Consider the following 22352-nt stretch of genomic DNA (forward strand, 5'->3'; position numbering starts at 1 on the left):
TTATCAAGTTGCAGATATTGCTAGTGGTCAGTGTGTTCCCAACACAAATGTGACAAAGGGGTGCTGGTTTTTGTTTTATTAGGTTGAACTTGAAGAATTTTGTAGTAATGAATGTTTTTGTTCACATCAATTTTGACTCGGTTTAAAGACTTTCATCTGGAATGTTCATAGATCAACCCATAAAAGTTTATCAAATTCCCTTACCAATAAATACACTTTAATTTTCCATGACCAGTGGCTGAACTTCTGTAACACTGACATTCAATTACAATAACATTAACATGCTTCCATTTGAAACTTCTCGGTCTTCATCGTGGATTGACGCCCTCCCAAAGTCTATAGTAATTGAAGCCCTCCGTCGCTTCGCTCTGTCGGGCTTCAATTAGCTTTTGTCGGGCGTCAATCCCCGATGAAGACTTTGAAGTTTCAAATGGAAGCATGTTAATCACTTAATGTGTAACTGAACAGGTGGGGGCCTCATCAGATCAAAAAGCTGTGTCTGGCAAGAACCGTAGTGAAGGCATTACATCCGCATCAAAGCGACGAAGGAAAGTGTCCATTCTAGCTCTGCCCTCTAAAGTCAAACAGCAGTAAGTCCACTCATAATAAAGCCAAAATGAAGTATTGCCAGTCATAATTATGATAATATGACTGGCAATACTTCATTTTGGCTTTGATTTTTGTTTGTTTGTTTGCTTAACGCCCAGCCGACCACGAAGGGCCATATCAGGGCGGTGCTGCTTTGACATATAACGTGCGCCACACACAAGACAGAAGTTGCAGCACAGGCTTCATGTCTCACCCAGTCACATTATTCTGACACCGGACCAACCAGGCCTAGCACTAACCCCATAATGCCAGACGCCAGGCGGAGCAGCCACTAGATTGCCATTTTTAAAGTCTTAGGTATGACCCGGCCGAGGTTCGAACCCACGACCTCCCGATCAGGGGGCGGACGCCTTACCACAAGGCCAACCGTGCCGGTTTTTGGCTTTGAAGGGCAGGCTAAAGGTAGTCACTTTGATTAACTGGAAATAATTCATGCAAGTTTTTGTCTTAGCTTTTCTTACCTGAATTATTGCGTAAAGCCATGAGGACCACTCATCCTCCTACCTCTGGTGTAATGAGGGTAGTAGTCCATTTTTGCCGCAAGTATCTGGATAAAAAAAAGCATACACAACAAAATATTTTGTGTTGCCTCAACGTGCATGTCCACCCCCCCCCCCCCCCCCATGTGACCATCTTATCAAGTTGCAGATATTGCTAGTGGTCAGTGTGTTCCCAACACAAATGTGACAAAGGGGTGCTGGTTTTTGTTTTATTAGGTTGAACTTGAAGAATTTTGTAGTAATGAATGTTTTTGTTCACATCAATTTTGACTCGGTTTAAAGACTTTCATCTGGAATGTTCATAGATCAACCCATAAAAGTTTATCAAATTCCCTTACCAATAAATACACTTTAATTTTCCATGACCAGTGGCTGAACTTCTGTAACACTGACATTCAATTACAATAACATTAACATGCTTCCATTTGAAACTTCTCGGTCTTCATCGTGGATTGACGCCCTCCCAAAGTCTAAAGTAATTGAAGCCCTCCGTCGCTTCGCTCCGTCGGGCTTCAATTAGCTTTTGTCGGGCGTCAATCCCCGATGAAGACTTTGAAGTTTCAAATGGAAGCATGTTAATCACTTAATGTGTAACTGAACAGGTGGGGGCCTCATCAGATCAAAAAGCTGTGTCTGGCAAGAACCGTAGTGAAGGCATTACATCCGCATCAAAGCGACGAAGGAAAGTGTCCATTCTAGCTCTGCCCTCTAAAGTCAAACAGCAGTAAGTCCACTCATAATAAAGCCAAAATGAAGTATTGCCAGTCATAATTATGATAATATGACTGGCAATACTTCATTTTGGCTTTGATTTTTGTTTGTTTGTTTGCTTAACGCCCAGCCGACCACGAAGGGCCATATCAGGGCGGTGCTGCTTTGACATATAACGTGCGCCACACACAAGACAGAAGTTGCAGCACAGGCTTCATGTCTCACCCAGTCACATTATTCTGACACCGGACCAACCAGGCCTAGCACTAACCCCATAATGCCAGACGCCAGGCGGAGCAGCCACTAGATTGCCAATTTTAAAGTCTTAGGTATGACCCGGCCGAGGTTCGAACCCACGACCTCCCGATCACGGGGCGGACGCCTTACCACTAGGCCAACCGTGCCGGTTTTTGGCTTTGAAGGGCAGGCTAAAGGTAGTCACTTTGATTAACTGGAAATAATTCATGCAAGTTTTTGTCTTAGCTTTTCTTACCTGAATTATTGCGTAAAGCCATGAGGACCACTCATCCTCCTACCTCTGGTGTAATGAGGGTAGTAGTCCATTTTTGCCGCAAGTATCTGGATAAAAAAAAGCATACACAATAAAATATTTTGTGTTGCCTCAACGTGCATGTCCACCCCCCCCCCCTCCCCCATGTGACCATCTTATCAAGTTGCAGATATTGCTAGTGGTCAGTGTGTTCCCAACACAAATGTGACAAAGGGGTGCTGGTTTTTGTTTTATTAGGTTGAACTTGAAGAATTTTGTAGTAATGAATGTTTTTGTTCACATCAATTTTGACTCGGTTTAAAGACTTTCATCTGGAATGTTCATAGATCAACCCATAAAAGTTTATCAAATTCCCTTACCAATAAATACACTTTAATTTTCCATGACCAGTGGCTGAACTTCTGTAACACTGACATTCAATTACAATAACATTAACATGCTTCCATTTGAAACTTCTCGGTCTTCATCGTGGATTGACGCCCTCCCAAAGTCTATAGTAATTGAAGCCCTCCGTCGCTTCGCTCTGTCGGGCTTCAATTAGCTTTTGTCGGGCGTCAATCCCCGATGAAGACTTCGAAGTTTCAAATGGAAGCATGTTAATCACTTAATGTGTAACTGAACAGGTGGGGGCCTCATCAGATTAAAAAGCTGTGTCTGGCAAGAACCGTAGTGAAGGCATTACATCCGCATCAAAGCGACGAAGGAAAGTGTCCATTCTAGCTCTGCCCTCTAAAGTCAAACAGCAGTAAGTCCACTCATAATAAAGCCAAAATGAAGTATTGCCAGTCATAATTATGATAATATGACTGGCAATACTTCATTTTGGCTTTGATTTTTGTTTGTTTGTTTGCTTAACGCCCAGCCGACCACGAAGGGCCATATCAAGGCGGTGCTGCTTTGACATATAACGTGCGCCACACACAAGACAGAAGTCGCAGCACAGGCTTCATGTCTCACCCTGTCACATTATTCTGACACCGGACCAACCAGGCTTAGCACTAACCCCATAATGCCAGATGCCAGGCGGAGCAGCCACTAGATTGCCAATTTTAAAGTCTTAGGTATGACCCGGCCGGGGTTCGAACCCACGACCTCCCGATCACGGGGCGGACGCCTTACCACTAGGCCAACCGTGCCGGTTTTTGGCTTTGAAGGGCAGGCTAAAGGTAGTCACTTTGATTAACTGGAAATAATTCATGCAAGTTTTTGTCTTAGCTTTTCTTACCTGAATTATTGCGTAAAGCCATGAGGACCACTCATCCTCCTACCTCTGGTGTAATGAGGGTAGTAGTCCATTTTTGCCGCAAGTATCTGGATAAAAAAAGCATACACAAAAAAATATTTTGTGTTGCCTCAACGTGCATGTCCACCCCCCCCCCCCCCCCCCCCCATGTGACCATCTTATCAAGTTGCAGATATTGCTAGTGGTCAGTGTGTTCCCAACACAAATGTGACAAAGGGGTGCTGGTTTTTGTTTTATTAGGTTGAACTTGAAGAATTTTGTAGTAATGAATGTTTTTGTTCACATCAATTTTGACTCGGTTTAAAGACTTTCATCTGGAATGTTCATAGATCAACCCATAAAAGTTTATCAAATTCCCTTACCAATAAATACACTTTAATTTTCCATGACCAGTGGCTGAACTTCTGTAACACTGACATTCAATTACAATAACATTAACATGCTTCCATTTGAAACTTCTCGGTCTTCATCGTGGATTGACGCCCTCCCAAAGTCTAAAGTAATTGAAGCCCTCCGTCGCTTCGCTCCGTCGGGCTTCAATTAGCTTTTGTCGGGCGTCAATCCCCGATGAAGACTTCGAAGTTTCAAATGGAAGCATGTTAATCACTTAATGTGTAATTGAACAGGTGGGGGCCTCATCAGATCAAAAAGCTGTGTCTGGCAAGAACCGTAGTGAAGGCATTACATCCGCATCAAAGCGACGAAGGAAAGTGTCCATTCTAGCTCTGCCCTCCAAAGTCAAACAGCAGTAAGTCCACTCATAATAAAGCCAAAATGAAGTATTGCCAGTCATAATTATGATAATATGACTGGCAATACTTCATTTTGGCTCTGAAGGGCAGGCTAAAGGTTAAGGTAGTCACTTTGATTAACTGGAAATAATTCATGCAAGTTTTTGTCTTAGCTTTTCTTACCTGAATTATTGCGTAAAGCCATGAGGACCACACATCCTCCTACCTCTGGTGTAATGAGGGTAGTAGTCCATTTTTGCCGCAAGTATCTGGATAAAAAAAATCATACACAATAAAATATTTTGCAGGGTTCCACATCACGTAAAATTGGAGGTATTATACCCTCTGACCCCCCCAAATCACGTACGAGACGCTCTTTGAAAGGGTGTCGGTAAGTAACAATTATTTTGCCAAGAGGTATAATAACGTACGACTTGAAGGGAAAAAGGGTATGACTTTGATCGTTTTACAAACGGTACGACTGGTTATGCGACGCTCGAGGTTTTTTTGGTTTTTTTTTTTCGCGGGAGACTAATTTCGGAAAGCTTCACCGGCGATCTCGACACGTGTTTTACTGTCTCCGGGAAGTCGGCGCTGTCAGCGTGACCAGAGTTACTTCCCCTCCGCTATTTTCGGTTCTGTTGGTTCCGCGAAGACCGCGAGCGTGCAAGTTTGCAGACGATCAGTTTTGTCACTGACTTTGTGTTTGAAAAGGCCACGACCAAGAAAGCCTGTTGCAGTTGATCCAAAACAACGAACTTTGACGTTTGCATTTTTGCGATACCTGATTTTAGCATTTTTGGTGACATTCTCTTGACCATTCCAATCACTTCTGTACCCTGTGAGAGAGGCTTTAGTCAACAGAACCGGGGGAAGTCAAAGCTAAGGAACCGACTCTCAGTGGAGAGACTGGCCTAACAAAATGATGATTAAACACGTAGGCACTGACCTAAAGCGTGACATCACTGGAAGGGCGGCATTGCAAGTGCACGGAGCCATGAGGAAAACTAAGGAAATCTGTTGACAGTGGCTGTGACTTGCAAAACAAAACACCAAGACTTCACCCAAAGACTGAGTTACAGAGTAATATTAGAGCCATACAGTTGCAACGCCCTTTCAATGATGCCACGCTTTAGTGTGTTGAAACTTAGATTGAACTGTTGTTGTGGAGAGACACAGTCACAAGTGTGTTGCAGATGTGAATTTCAACAGGCACTTGATAGGTGTGTTGTTAATTTGTAACCAACAACTGAACAGGCAAATAATTTCAAACTTATTGATACTCATAATAATATTCTTGTTGTTGTGGAACTGAACTGACTTTTCATAGCATTACCCTGAATTTTGGGGGAAAATAACTGTGGCACTGCACTGGTAAACTCATAATTGTCAGTTGGTGGCTGGGTTCTGGGTTATTAATAAAAGTTTACTGTTCAGAATTTCAAGCCAGTTTACTTGTTCGTTTTGTGAAAGCTCTCAGCCTCTGACTAGTGTTTTGATACCCCGGTAATTGCTGTAAATGTTTAAGTGTTATCATAGACCTGTATTAGATAAATGGTGTTATTCACTTATTGTAATGCTACAAGCAAGAATTTACACATATGACATTTCCCAATGGTCATAAATTATTTCCTTTATTCAAAGCACTCTCAAATTGACAATGCAATCTGCACACATTGACATCATGCATATATATATATGCAAGAACCTGGTAAAACAGCAAAGCAATACACAGAGTCGCCGACAACATGCCATACCCTTTGATCAATCAGGAAAGGGTATGAAAACCCTTTACTTTTATGGTGAAAGGGTATGAATACCCTTGACCTCAGAGCCTGTGTGGAACCCTGATTTTGTGTTGCCTCAACTTGCATGTCCACCCCCCCCCCCCCCCCCATGTGACCATCTTATCAAGTTGCAGATATTGCTAGTGGTCAGTGTGTTCCCAACACAAATGTGACAAAGGGGTGCTGGTTTTTGTTTTATTCGGTTGAACTTGAAGAATTTTGTAGTAATGAATGTTTTTGTTCACATCAATTTTGACTCGGTTTAAAGACTTTCATCTGGAATGTTCATAGATCAACCCATAAAAGTTTATCAAATTCCCTTACCAATAAATACACTTTAATTTTCCATGACCAGTGGCTGAACTTCTGTAACACTGACATTATAGTGACAGTCAGTGTCACTGACAAGTCAGCGTCCCTGTCAGCATGCAGCAGCACTCGCTGCACTGTGACCTGAGAGTGAGAAACTATACTCTATAGACCCAAATGAAACACAGCACTCTGAACGTTTTCACACGACATATTTTACTCGAATTTGCAAATGTGTTCTTCGGGTTGGTAGACTAAACGCTTACAATTAAGCTTACATCGAAAGAAATCGATGCGCAGAAAGTTCACCTTCGTCGCTTCGACAATGTTCAGAATCAGAGCACTCAGCACTGACTCGACTGAGTTGTGGAGAGAGCGATGTGGAAAGTAAAAATCAGGCTTATGATCAGCATTGTATTTCAAATTACTTACGTATATATTTTACATTGCAAAACAATCAAATAAAGTCATCAAAAGTTGTTTACCAGCAGAGCACATCAGAAAAAATGGCGTCCTTTCACATCTCCGATGAGGGCGGCAGGTCAAATTTCGTCTGACTGTGGTCGAACCATTTGAAGATCAATGGATCCGTGATGGCTCATAGTGTGAATTGTGTATCTTTTCACAAAAGACAAGTTTCGCAAAACGAGAAGAAGCACGAATGGGATACGTATTTCATTATTTCGAGTAAAACAAAATTCCCACAAATCTCATTTTTTTTACAAGGAACACTCTCAGATAAAAATATATTTGACAATTTATCATAGTTGCCCTAAATACCCCATTTTCCAAAGGTCAACATAAGTCTCAAAATTACTTTTTGATTTTTTTCCTAAACGGTAAATCCCAAATTGATGCCATTTACAGACAAGACACTTTGGGCACTGTCTTCTCATAGCGCATAGGGTCGATGCTGTCAGTCCAATGGGATTGCAGAAAAGGGGCCAAACCTTAGGTCGACCGATTTTCGGTCGACCTAAATCGAAAGTGTTGTAAAATGGGGGCCTTAGGGCGACAATTGGTCGACCTAAGGAGGCTTTAGGATTTATATATATATATATATATATATATATATATATATATATATATATATATGATGGCACGTTTCATGATATTGAGGATTGCAGTTTCCCTCTCACACACAATATTCCAAAATAATAAATAGTCAAACAGGGGCCAAAAAACAGTTTGCACCAAGAGTTCAACTTTTTATCTATCCAAAACAGTAAAAAAAATTATATGAACATTCGTATTTCCAAGATGATTGGCGTTCCAAGACGCTATATCCTAAAACCCCCAAAACATGCTTTTACAACTTCAGTGCATAATAACTGCCCAAAGGTGCTGTTTAAAGCAACCATTGATAATAATTTTTAACATACTCCTTGAACACATTAATAAAAACGGTTAACTTGCAAATAAAGGGACAGTATTGATCAGAACAATGGTAAGATGAAGGACGCTACTTATATTTTGTACATTTTTTATCTTTATCGTTTCCTGTAGACCTCAGAAGTTCTAACCAGCTTAAGAAATCATTCTAAAATCGAAAAACAAACATCTATACAGTTTGTACGCAAAGTAGATTGATATTTGACACAGTCACACAGACATACGTGGGCTATGGGGCAACCCTACCCCCTAAATTTGAAAACGGGGTCAATTTCTTAACTGCATGCATTCAGCAAAACAATCCCTAAAAATTTATTTTTTTCACAAATGAACTTATGACTTTAGAAAAGCATTCAAAAATGCATATATACAACGCTTTTTCTTTGGTCCCAATTCAAGGGGGTGTGCTATTCTCAGGTAACACTGTGAACGCTCAAATGAGACTTGGTCACATGTCAAAATAGTAATCCCCCCTGTTGTTCATGGTTCGTTGATGGGATTTTTTTTTATCTGAGCCATTGGCAAGCATGAAATGTCATCAACATTAGGAAAGACATAGTATCTCCCATTGTCTTTTGCGCGCAAACACTTCACACAGATCTCCTCTCGATCTGGCCCATCGGGGAAATGGGTTGACTTGGGGATGATCACCGCCCTGTATCTCTCCACCTTTCCATCCATGCTGACAAAGTCAGCGGTCACAAAGTCCCCAACTTGAATGTCTCACTGTAGGACAAAGAACCTGGTTTTCACGACTGGCACCACGCGGCATCCAGTGGCGTGTTGTGGGTAGACGTCCATTGATTTTGATAATTATTTTTATATTTTAAATTTTCAGACCTTGTTTTTAATCCGAATATAACATATTTATATGTTTTTGGAATCAGAAAATGATGAAGAATAAGATGAACGTACATTTAGATCGTTTTATAAAAAAATAATTTTAATTACAATTTTCAGATTTTTAATGACCAAAGTCATAAACTAATATTTACGCCACCAAGCTGAAATGCAATACCGAAGTCCGGCCTTTGTCGAAGATTGCTTGGCCAAAATTTCAATCAATTTGATTGAAAAATGAGGGTGTGACAGTGCCGCCTCAACTTTAAAAAAAAAAGCCGGATATGACGTCATGAAAGACATTTATCGAAAAACTGAAAAAAACGTCCGGGGATATCATACCCAGTAACTCTCATGTCAAATTTCATAAAGATCGGTCCAGTAGTTTACTCTCAATCGCTCTACACACACACACACGCACACACACACACACACACACTCACACACACACACACAGACACACATACACCACGACCCTCGTCTCGATTCCCCCTCTATGTTAAACATTTAGTCAAAACTTGACTAAATGTAAAAAGAAAAAAAAATTCAAAAAAATGGGATAGCGGCGAAACGGGATTGCGCCAAAATGGGATGCGGGAGTAAAATGACGCTTGGCTTGTTAAATGTCGCCAAAATGGGACGGCGGCAAAACGGGATTGCACGTAAATGGGATATTGCGCGAATTATAAACGAAGGAGTAGGCCCTAAGTTTCTCGTACGAGATGTTTACTGGGAGTAAATATTTGGGGAGTAAAAATTTAGTTCCTTGTGAGTTCTTTTTTCGTACAAGATTTTTACTGGAAGTTTACTCCGTCCGAGTCAATTTTTCGTGGAGTAAAAATTTTGTGTTACACCGGTTCATGACCGTTGTGGTAACGAGCGCACATTGTTGTCTCTATATATTGTGTTCCTACGAATCGAAAGTACGATCGCCAAGCCAGTCTGTCATTGAAGGCAACGTTCGATATTTCCGTCTGTCAGCGTTGCCAACGTTCGACAGATTTTACTACTGTTACTCACAAACTTTCAATTTACACAATGAAATGCCAATAACATGTACACACAAGAATGGGAGACGAAGGGAAAACCTACTAGCGATTGAAATTATGCAAACGAACTCACAAATCCCTCACTTTCCGAATGCAAACGCTGCAAATCCGTATGCGTGCGTCGCTGTGCCGAACGTTGGGTTGACGAACGTTGCTGACAGACGCAACAAAACTTGATCAAAAGGCACTAAAAACGATTAAATGTTTTACTCACTGGGTATCGCATTCCTCTTTTTATATTTAGTCAAGTTTTGACTAAATATTTTAACATCGAGGGGGAATCGAAACGAGGGTCGTGGTGTATGTGCGTGTGTGCGTGTGTGTGTCTGTGTGTGTGTGTGTGTGTGTAGAGCGATTCAGACTAAACTACTGGACCGATCTTTATGAAATTTGACATGAGAGTTCCTGGGTTCGAAATCCCCGAACGTTTTTTTCATTTTTTTGATAAATGTCTTTGATGACGTCATATCCGGCTTTTCGTGAAAGTTGAGGCGGCACTGTCACGCCCTCATTTTTCAACCAAATTGGTTGAAATTTTGGTCAAGTACTCTTCGACGAAGCCCGGGGTTCGGTATTGCATTTCAGCTTGGTGGCTTAAAAATTAATTAATGACTTTGGTCATTAAAAATCGGAAAATTGTAAAAAAAAATAAAAATTTATAAAACGATCCAAATTTACGTTTATCTTATTCTCCATCATTTGCTGATTCCAAAAACATATAAATATGTTATATTCGGATTAAAAACAAGCTCTGAAAATTAAATATATAAAAATTATTATCAAAATTTTTTTTTCGAAATCAATTTAAAAACACTTTCATCTTATTCCTTGTCGGTTCCTGATTCCAAAAATATATAGATATGATATGTTTGGATTAAAAACACGCTCAGAAAGCTAAAACGAAGAGAGGTACAGAAAAGCGTGCTATCCTTCTCAGCGCAACGAATACCCCGCTCTTCTTGTCAATTCCACGTGCACTGCCTTTGCCACGGGCGGTGGAGTGACGATGCTACGAGTATACGGTCTTGCTGCGTTGCGTTGCGTTCAGTTTCATTCTGTGAGTTCGACAGCTACTTGACTAAATATTGTATTTTCGCCTTACGCGACTTGTTCTTCCTGCAGACGATATGAAGCGGTTGAAACGTCGTTTCCGATTAAAGGCTCGGTTATTTCCGTTAAAAACGAAGTTTGCCGAACGTGTGATTCAGTCTACAGACACCGGTCGGATCACAACAAAAATGTTCATTCTTTGCGATTTTGTGATACTGTTGATGATACACCTGCTTTCCAGTGAAGAACATCAATAAAATGATGTTCACAAGCAAGAATAACAGACAAAAGCACGCGATGTGTAAAATTAGGCTTTGCTTTGCAAACAAAGCACGTGTTTTTTTTACTGACAGACACTTTCGGTGGTGATTGAAAATTTTTCCAGAAACGGTTTTATGCTCCCATTTGATATTGTTTCCCTATTTTCTCTAGTCAGAGACTAACCTTGTGTATTAATTGAATTAATAACCCCATTATCATAAGTTTTGTGTGTTATTTTTGTGTCTGTTGAATCACACTTTGAGATGGGGTCATGTGACAGAAGGAAATGGTGTCTGTCAGGATTCACACGTTCGCTTCGAAAAACGCGCTCAAATAATTGCTCAAACACAAACATTTTAGCTTTTATTTATTTTTTTGTATTGCAAATACCATACTTACTCATGCCAAGCAGAAAAAATGATGAAAATCAACACAGTAAGCAAGTAATTTGAAGGCAAAGTTTACACACATCAAAGAGTCTGATTACCGTGAAACCTGCCATATATATATATATATATCCCATGACCTCCCTTCTTTGTCTCTGTTACTTCAGTATGGGTATATATGTTGTATTTTTATAGCTCAATAAATACATCATGGACTCAAAAAAATATATGATAGTGCAGATTCCGATTTGGGCGAAGAACTACTTTGCTCCCGACCTTTGACCTCGCGCCGAACAATGTGACACATTTGTATGAAGTTCCAAAATCGTATTGCACGGCTCAGAAAACCATATCAGTTGCACGCAAAAATGAATCTCAGAACTGATCTGATGTATGAGATGCAATAAGCAAACGTTTCTTTCATTATGAAAGCAATGCAGGTGGGAAAAAACGAACATTCAACTTACAAGATAACCAGATGCTAGCGAACCAAAACAAAAACACGAGTACCCTCCCCTTGCTTCGTTAGCAGACGACTTTTGAGAATCTGTCAGACCGTCCTTACCTGGCACGGTTGGGCTTCGCTATCATCAGCTGTTTCACGTGTTTTGCGAGCAAGTCTACTCTTTTGCCTGGCTCTGCAGTAAGTCCACATTGGCGATGAAGGTATCTAAGAACTTAACATGTGTGTATTTTTCCGTAATCCAGTCATATTCTTTCAAAATGCAATCAAGCGGCGGTGACAGACTTGGGTCCTGTTTTCATCGCATCAATACCAGTTTAGGTTCATGCAAACACACTCGCAAAACAGTTTATCATGTAGATACATTTCAAATAGGGAGCAAATGGTTAAATCTACATATGTGTTCCCTAAAATTTGCTTCTCTGTCAATAAGACTAATTGTATAATAATGCGTTCGAAAAAAACAACGTGGAATCGATTCTGAATCGAGTCGAGTAAGCCAAATGGGGGCCAAACCGGTTTCCCCGTTCCGCCGACCTGAAACGCAAAAGAATTGTGCGCTTCAACTAAATGGATTTCTATACGACTTCATTACTTTCTTGCAACTTATGAACCTTTACTTAACGCTTTTAAACGGTCTGAAAGTAGTGTTACCGCGTACTTATAGATGCACTCATTCGTTTTATTTTTTCAGCGACGGTCACTTAGTTTAAGGTTGCAAAAAGGCCATGTCTCGCTGAAAACACTGTTTCACACTCCACAGATCGCAAAAGTGCCGCTAGTAGTCTACACTTTGTGTTTGATGGTAGAATGGGATATACAGATTACAACACTCGTGGTTTTTTATATGGCTTGTATTTCAGTCAAGACCCAGCGGGAATATCAATCGAGAGCCACTCGCCAAAGGCTCGTGTCTCCCGATGATATTCATCCGCTGGGTCTTGACTGAAATACAAGCCATATAAAAAACCACTCGTGTTGTAACCTATACATATATATATATATATATATATATATTACATGCTGTTTCTTTTACAAAACGTATAAGAAATATTATCAAGCAGCTGGCAATATATAACTGTACTCTCTGATTATATTGAAACACATGACTATTATCAGTTATCGTTAGATTTGACTGTGATATCCACATTTATCAGTCTGAATGTCGAGAAAGCTGAACTCATATCAGATCGAGGCGTAAGCCGAGATCTGATATGATTCAGCCTTTCGAGACATTCAGACTGATAAATGTTGATATCACAGTCAAATCTAACGATAACGATTTTATCGCATTCGATTTCGGAACAGTAGGAATCATAAACCTACCTAAGAAGTCAGACAAACGCAAGGGAGGCTACTGCCTTGTATTTAATGTTGGAAATGTTGGGTTGTCTTTTCCTGCTTTCCACGTAACTTTGCTGCTCTTACTTTTATTTTTCAGTAACTGGTTCTTTTTCTCAGACAAAATAAGGCATTTATAATGAAAAAAGAACAAAAATATACGGTTGAAACAGATCACCAACAAAGGCTAACAAGTTCAGTGGAGTTGCCAGTTCGAAGGAACAACGAAGCCTGAATGTCCCGGCAGTTACTTCCTCAGTCGTACTCTTTTTGACTGTTCGTTTTGGCAATTCTGAACGATGGCAGGAACTGAAGTGCGCCAGGCAGTATCAGCAAAGTCCTCTGGCTCATTTTCTGTGCCCAAGAAAGCTTCCAGGTATTTGTCGGTATCGGCGGATTGCATAATAATGTTGTCAAAGCTCAGTGTCGCTTACGACTCATCCAAAATGGCGTCCTCCGACGGCGCTGTGACTGTGATAGATGCTGAAAGTTGTTCGGTTGATGTTGTATGGCTACGACTAAGAAAGGTGGACAATGTTCATACAGGTGCGAACTGTTTCTTCTTCTTCTTCTTCTTGGCGTTCGCAGAGGTTACACAATCAGTCCAGCACTGGTGATAAATGTTGTCGTTTTCTCCAACTCCTGTCGACTGCCGTATAGTTTGGTCTGCAAGGGAGTTGGTGACGGCCACACTTCTTTTCGTTCCTCATCTAGTAAGGGACATCGCTGTAAGATGTGTTCCGCTGTTTGGTCCTCTTGACCGCAGGCACAGGTTGGTGATGGCGCCAGCTTGAACTTTCGGTTCATGTGAGCATTGAGCCTGTTGTGGCCAGTACGCAGCCTGATGAGGTTGACTTGCTGCTCTCTGGACATTGTGTGGTAGTCATCTCTGTTTGTCCTTGGCCTCATCGATGCCTTGATGATTGTCTTCTGCTCACTAAAGCTGACACTGTTTCACGGCTCCTTCTTTTGCCAGCTCATCTGCCCTTTCATTTCCTGGTATCCCACAGTGTGCTGGTATCCACTGGAGGACAACTCTTCTGGTTTGTCTGACCATCTGTAATGCTTTGGCCAGCTGTGGGAGTGTGTCGTTCTCTAGGGCCTGAAGGACTGAAAGGGCGTCCGAGAGGAAGACAACATGGTAGCAAGGGTCTGCGGAGTCCTGAATGAAGGAGGCGGCCTGCATGAGAGCTTCTGCTTCTGCTTTATAGTTTGTGCAGTGTTTGCCAGTGGCAACGCTGGATGTAGCTGTATGTCCCCCAGGGAACTGGATGAGAATGCCTGCACCTCCATTGAGCACGGCGTTAGTTGCTGATCCATCGGTGTATACAGGATCCACGCCTCTTTTGGGTACTGTTCGTCGATCAGGGCCAAGGTGAGTGCCTGTCGAGCTGTGTCATTCTGATCTTCTCCTGAGGTAACATGTGGAACACTGGTGCAGATCTGGATGCCTGGTTTCTCTGTTGCCTTGGGGGTTTCCTCTTCTTCTTGAGTCAGAGGTAGAGTGTTCTGTGGAAGGACTTCCCTGTACTGTCGAGAAAGTCTCTTGCTCTCGTGTACAAAACTGCTCCGTTTAAGCCGGTTCTTGGTGAGGTTGCTCAGTCTGTGCTTCATGGGGTGGTCGGGTAGGCACTTTAGCTTCTCGGCCTGTACCATAGTCTTGGCTTCTCTTCTCTGACAGAGGGGTTGGATGGTGGTAAACTTCTCCATTTCCTTGATGGGCGTGGATTTCATTGCACCGGTGATGAGTCGGAGGGCCTGGTTTTGCACACGGTCAAGGGTCTGCAGGTTTGTCTTGGCTGAGGTTGACCACGCTGTGGAGCCGTACTCGAGGTGGGGTCTGATTGTTCCCTGGTATACTGTCTTCAGTATCTTCTCGTTCGCTCCCCAGGTGGTACCTGCCAGCTTCCTGAGTATGGCTAGCTTGCGCCGGGCCTTCGTCTCTGCCTGTGCAATGTGTGGTTTCCAGGTCTGCCGTCTATCAAAGGTGACACCAAGGTACGTTGCTTCTTCATCCTCTCTCAGAGGAGTTCCACCAAGCCTAATGGTTCCGGCTTTCTGCTTTGGCGACAGTGTGAATAGGGTGGTGGAGGATTTCTCCTTGTTGATGGAGACGCACCAATCTTCTGCCCATGCGTTCAGCCTATCTGCCGCTTGCTGCATTCTGTAGGTGGCAGTACTTGCGTGCTCCTCCTTGCACCAGATCACAAGGTCGTCTGCGTAGAGAGCAGCTTTGATCCCCTTGGGCATCTCAGACACCAGATCTTCGATGAAGAGAAGGAAGAGTGTGGGGGAGAGGACTCCGCCCTGAGGGACGCCATGACGAAGGAGGAACTTCTTGCTTTTGGTCTGGTCAACGTTAACTCTTGCCCTGCGGTTATAGAGGTAAGAGCGAATCCACAGGTACATGTTGCTGGACACGCCTTTCCTCAGCAGTTTTACAAGGAGTCCATCTTTCCAGACCTTGTCAAAGGCCTTCTGAAGATGTGCGAACTGTTTAAATCGGCTGCTCATTTCCTGCCTTGTTGTGAGTGATGTGCGCTGAAACACTGCAAGAGATCTCACAGTTTTCTAAGTACTGCCACTACTGGTACTTTCAAGGTCAGCTTTGTTTATGGCTGTTCCAACTACCTCAGTCGGTAAGATTGTAACATTCTTTTCTACTACTTCTCTGTTAAAGCTGGGTGGGAAAAGTTTGATTTTATTCATTGCACAGCTTAATCTTTCTGATTCAATTACTTTTCTTTTATAAATTTGTGATTTAAAACAAAGGGAGACATTTGTTTCCTTCAGGTGAGATTTTATTCTTCAAAATTAAAATTGATGAACTACTTCCTGCGCGATATCAAATTCGCTGGGAACTTCCTGCGCGATGTCAATTGATATACAGTTCCTAGTTGACCAATGACAACAGCATGTTTTGTCATGTGATCAGTAAAAATGCGATAAACACTTATATAATTTATGAAGGATTTATTTTTATTTTTTATACAAACAAATATTTCTCTGTTATACATAATTTTCAAGCATTGCTAAAGAATCACAATGCATCTTAAAATGTCTTATTGGTTGCTTGACATGTTAATTATGGTAAATATGTCATTTGTACAATAGTTAAACTTATCTTTTATTTCTGCTTGTTTGTTACCCCTCAATGGGCGAGGGCCGGATGAAAAAAAGCATGTATACATTGCTTATTCTGTCACCCTCGTAAAATAAATTTCAATTCAATTCAATTCAATTCCACTATATCTCTCTCTCTCTCTCTCTCTCTCTCTCTCTCTCTCTCTCTCTCTCTCTCTCTCTCTCTCTCTCTCTCTCTCTCTCTCTCTCCCCCTCTCTCTCTTACTCGCTAACACCATAAACATATAACTGCTTGCAGATTTGCGTGTGAAAGGGCATGTGAAGGGATAGATGGAGTGATGAATAGATGGATGACGGATGAATGGTTGGACAGTCAGACGGTTGATTAGATGGATGGAGGACAGAGGGACATGAGATGGATAGAAGGATGGATGGCTGGCTGGCTGGCTGGCTGGATGGATGGATGGATGGATGGATGGACGGAAAGAGGACAGAGAGACATGAGTGAAGTGCGACAGAGATTGGATTTTTGTGCTGATGCTTACTGTCCTTTTCCAAACGTTTTGCTGTTGTAAATGCCTGTTTTCACAGTCGTCATGTCGACTGTCATTACGATGATGATGATTTATTTTATTATGATTAATATTACAATGATTATTTTTCATGAAGCATGAACGATGAAAATGTGTACACCCCGAATTGAAATGGGCCCAAGGCCCAATCAATAAACCATCCAGACTCCAGACTCCAGACTCTCTCTCTCTCTCTCTCTCTCTCTCTCTCTCTCTCTCTCTCTCTCTCTCTCTCTCTCTCTCTCTCTCTCTCTCTCTCTCTCTCTCTCTCTCTCTCTCTCTCTCTCTCTCTCTCTCTCTCTCTCTATGTAGTTTTGATATACGTTGCTCCAAGGAACCTTCACCTCTCCCACAAAAGAGAAAGGGCAGGTTGCACAAAACTGAGTTGTCGAGTACAGATAAATACACAAAACAGTTATGTTCTGTCCTAACACTGACTCAAAATAAACACAATACTCTGATTTTCTCACCTGGCCACGATGTCCAGATACATGTCATCAGTGAGCAGAGTGTCCACAGTACAGGCCATCCTGTGTTGCCACCAGGTGCTCAGCTGTGATAACACGGCGGGTGTCACGTGCCAGTACGATGCAGGCTGGGACAGTTGGTTAGAGCAACAGCACAGCTGTGAGGCCTCCGCTGCATAGCCAGCACCCAGGCTCCGACACACCGCCTGCAACAGGGAAATGTGAATGTGGTTAGAGAATCCTCGGAATGTTATGTTTGTTTTAGAGTGGCAGCTTTGATCAATGAAATGAATTAGCTGGCAGTCATTCTGATACATGTAACCTCCTAACATAACCCTTGCAGAACACACGCAACCACAAATGTGCGAATTTTTGTCTTGGTTTGTCTCCTTGACTGTCGATGTCTCTCCTCTGCCACCCCCCTCCCCCCATCTTATATATATCTCTCTCTCTCTCTCTCTCTCTCTCTCTCTCTCTCTCTCTCTCTCTCTTTCTCTCTCTGTCCCCATTTGGTTGAGAATTTGTGTGGACTTTTTGCAGAAGACACTACCATACATTCTACAGTGAAACCCGGTTATATTGAAGTAGGCTATATTGAAATCCCGGCTATATTGAAGAATTTTTCAGGTCCCGGCTGAAGCTCTACTTTTTCTTTGTTAAAAAATGTTGGCTACATTGAAGTCGGCAAAATTGAAATCCCGGCTATATTGAAACAAAAATTTAGCCCACGGGACGTTTTTACCTAGCTATATTAAATGTTTGCTCCAAAGATTTGTTTAACTTTTTATTTTTAAGAACAATGACTGCGCGGGCGCCGAATGATATGACACGCCTCTGTCAGCGCAATCAGTTGAGGAAGGGGAGAGGCCAGATCAGCATCAACTTTCGAGTCAGGAGGTCTCTGATAACAATTACAGTCTAACAATGCCGCGGGCCTCTGACAGCTACGCCATGTAGTCTTGTGGTGCGTAGATCTCCCCGAATTAATTTCTCTTGTTCATGCGAGTAGTTTCCCTTTGTACACTAGCAAAAAATGGCTGCAAAACAAACAAGTCGCGTAAGGCGAAATAACAACATTTAGTCAAGCTGTCGGACTCACAGAATGAAACTGAACGCACTGCATTTTTTTCACAATGACCGTAGTCCGCCGCTCGTACAAAAGGCAGTGAAGTTAACGAGCCTGTTTAGCGCGGTAGTGGTTGGGCTGTGCTGCAATTGTAGCACGCTTTTCTGTACCTCTCTTCGCTTTAACTTTCTGAACGTGTTTTTAATCCAAACATATCATATTTATAAGTTTTTGGAATCAACCGGCCCCCGTAGCGCAGTGGTTAGCGCATCGGACTGTGGGCCGGGAGGTCGTGGGTTCGAATCCCATCAGGGTCATATGGGTTTTTCGGGCTACGGTCGGTTCCTACCCAGAGTGGAAGTGCTATGGTTCCTATGGGAAGGCTGGAATCACACAGCCGAGTGTCATTCACTTAACGAATGCGACTTTGTGGGTGCTCAGGTTCTGAATACCTGACCAACACCGCAGGTGCGGCAGTTCTCGGGCCTGGTTGACACCAGGATATATTATGACAGTAAGAGTAGAGTGCTACCCTGTCACGTAGTCTCAAACCAAAATTGGAAATCCATAGCATCATCATTATAATCATCCTCATCTCATTAATCATCCAAAAATTATAAATTGTCCTTGCTCTTGTGGCCCTTCATGCCCGGAGCTCTCATGGTGACCTTGGTCTCAGTGTTCCTGTTCCATCCTTCCCTGAAAAGTACTTCTGCTGTCAGTCTTCAACGTGTGACGTTCTGGGGGGTCGACGGAGGGACGTGGTGGCTGTCTGCTCTCTGGAGGGGACCCTCACTCAGTCTGGCTCCGCGACTTAGCAGTCAATGTCGTTAGTAGGGGGCATAGTAGGTAGTGGGCTGCGTCCGTTAGCTCGGGACAGACCCACTACTGAACACCGTCGAAGTGACTCAGCAGAAGTGCAGTGTCATCTTCCGAGGGTAGCCTACCGCAACGACCCGACATCCCTCCCTGGAGCGTCTGTAAAATCGGCAAGTCTGGCAGCGGAACGAAATTCAGATGTGGATGGAGCAGCGAGTGCAGGGACGGGGCGGCGTGAGAGCACACCGGGATAAGGAACAGGTGTAAGGAAAAAAAAAAAGTTTTTGGAATCAGGAACCGACAGAGAATAAGATGAAATTGTTTTTAAATCGATTTCGGAAATTTATTTTTAATCATAATATTTATTATTTTTATTTTTAGAGCTTGTTTTTAATCCGAATATAACATATTTATATGTTTTTAGAATCAGACAATGATGAAGACTAAGATAAACGTAAATTTGGATAATTTTATACAAAAATAATTTTAATTACAATTTTCAAATTTTTAATGACCAAAGTCATTAATTAATTTTTAAGCCTCCAAGCTGAAATGCAATATCAAAGTCCGGCCTTCGTCAAAGATTGCTTGACCAAAATTTCAATCAATTTGATTGAAAAATGATGGTGTGACAGTGCCGCCTCAACTTTTACAAAAAGCCGGATATGACGTCATCAAAGACATTTATCCAAAAATGAAAAAAAGTTCCGGGGATATCATACCCAGGAACTCTCATGTCAAATTTCATAAAGATGGGTCCAGTAGTTCACTCTGAATCGCTCTACACACACACACACACACACACACACACACACACACACACACACACACACACACACACACACACACACACACATACACCACGACCCTCGTCTCGATTCCCCCTCTATGTTAAAACATTTAGTCAAAACTTGACTAAATGTAAAAAGGGTGAGTCTGACAATTAAAAGAAAAATCGAGCTTATTCAGAAGCTGGAAACTGGCTGCAAAAAAAGAAAGGAAGTAGCTGAGGAATATGGAATGTGTGTTTGTGTGTGTTAGGGAGGGGGGGCGTGCGTGTGTGTGTGTGTGTGTGTGTGTGTGTGTGTGTGTGTGTGTGTGTGTGTGTGTGTGTGTGTGTGCAGAAAAAAGCAAGGAGGCTCGAAGAACAACAGCCAACAGGTGAAAGATTAATGGGAAGATATCTCACATCAAACGCAATGTGTGGACACGGAAATGAGAACGTATAGTGAAAAAAAGTTCGGTTATATTGAATTTCTCAAGGAACAAGGAGGGAAATTCAATATAACCGAGAATTGCCAATATTGAAGTTCCGGCTATATTGAAGTCCCGTGCCACTTCAATATACCCGGGTTTCACTGTAGTAACACCAATTTAAGTCGTTTATCAGAATCACTGCAAGAAAGTTTAAACCAATTGAGTGAATGGACTTAGCTAAATCACATGTCCCTTAAAGGCACAGTAAGCCTCCCGTAAAACCATCACAGATACTGTCAGGCTTTTACACACAGTACAAACACCCTTTCATTTAAACACTCACCGCTTGAGATCATCCGAGGTGCCCTCCGAAAAGAGCTAGCAATTTTCAAAGAATTTATTTTTGCGTGGTTTATCTTGAGCCATCGTGAACCCGTGTGATCAAGTTTCCCTTTTTCACAATGGAGTCGTCAGTTAGTAATTTGAATGCAACTCCATGTGAGCTTATCTGCAATAGCACGTTATTATGTACCTCTGACTATGCACGAAACAAACGGCTGTGCATCACAAGAACTCTAGCAATGGCTTTTGACTGTTCAGAGGAACTGGCGATAGGCATAAACCGTCGTCTGCTACGAGAACCACGACCTTGCGTGACCCTGCTTCCGGGCTTTTCTTTTTTCAAACTTTCAAAACTTCGAATTGTACTGATCTTGTCTTAATGAAAAAAGAATTCTTTTATGATTTAAGAATGTTTGTGTAACAAGCTGTCAATTTATTATTTAGATTTTAAAAGTTAGGTCTAGCGCCAAAACGCACCATATACCACGGTCCGATTGTCTCTGAGACAATCCGCAAAATTAGTTCTTTAAAAATTGCTCGGTCTTTACGTAGGGCACCTAGGATGTTCCCGTTTGGTGAGCGTTCAAATGGAAGGGTGTTTGTACTGTGTGTAAAAGCCTGACAGTATCTGTGATGGTTTACGGGAGGCTTACTGTGTGTAAAAGCCTGACAGTATCTGTGATGGTTTACGGGAGGCTTACTGTGTGTAAAAGCCTGACAGTATCTGTGATGGTTTACGGGAGGCTTACTGTGTGTAAAAGCCTGACAGTATCTGTGATGGTTTACGGGAGGCTTACTGTGTGTAAAAGCCTGACAGTATCTGTGATGGTTTACGGGAGACTTACTGTGTGTAAAAGCCTGACAGTATCTGTGATGGTTTACGGGAGACTTACTGTGTGTAAAAGCCTGACAGTATCTGTGATGGTTTACGGGAGTCTTACTGTGCCTTTAACCCACACAAAAATAAATGCATGATAATAACAAATAGGCAAAAACGCCAGAACATAACCTCATCATTTATTTATTAAGGAGATTTCTATAGCGCATAACTAAAAGCACTATGCGCTTTTCCCTATCAAATGGTTAATGATAAACTTGTTGAAATACTCGACCATCATAACGTTTTGGGAGTGACCATTGATAACAATCTGTCTTGGTCACATCACATCAAACAACTTTCAAAACTCGTGTCCAAGAAAGTTGATCTATTATCTAGAATCAAGCACTTTCTGAATGTGGAAGCCAGGACACTATTTTATAATGCTCATATTCAGTCTGCTGTTGATTACGCGTCCACCATGTGGGACTCGGCAAGTGATCATTCATTCAAACCACTTTTTATATTACAAAATCGAGTGCTTAAAGTAGTTTTATTAAAGAAAACAACCCTATCTGAGTTAGGCTACTTATTCCCCCCTCTGCTTCTTTACCTCTGTAAACTTGTAGGGGTAGTTATTTTTCGATAATGACCCAGCAACCAAACAAATAACGACCCAGCAACAGCCTGAATCCTCGATAGTGCAATGGGTTGAGAGGTTGTTCTGTTTCGGTACTACTTTTTGCGACTGAAAAGTTCCGAACGCTCTAATGTACGAAGTATACATCTCTGGAGCAAACAATAC

At 42.0% G+C, this 22352-nt stretch overlaps 1 protein-coding gene across 1 annotated transcript in view; it reads right to left on the minus strand.

Moving 5' to 3' along the window:
• Positions 1 to 22352, minus strand: part of LOC138978981 (uncharacterized) — an 86616-nt gene that overhangs the window by 57921 nt on the left and 6343 nt on the right. The window contains exon 2 of the mRNA XM_070351801.1: positions 17310 to 17512. Coding sequence (XP_070207902.1) covers positions 17310 to 17512 — 203 coding nt within the window. The remainder of the gene's footprint in view (positions 1 to 17309; positions 17513 to 22352) is intronic.

This window comes from Littorina saxatilis, linkage group LG10 (assembly GCF_037325665.1).
Source record: "Littorina saxatilis isolate snail1 linkage group LG10, US_GU_Lsax_2.0, whole genome shotgun sequence".
Lineage (NCBI taxonomy): Eukaryota > Metazoa > Mollusca > Gastropoda > Littorinimorpha > Littorinidae > Littorina > Littorina saxatilis.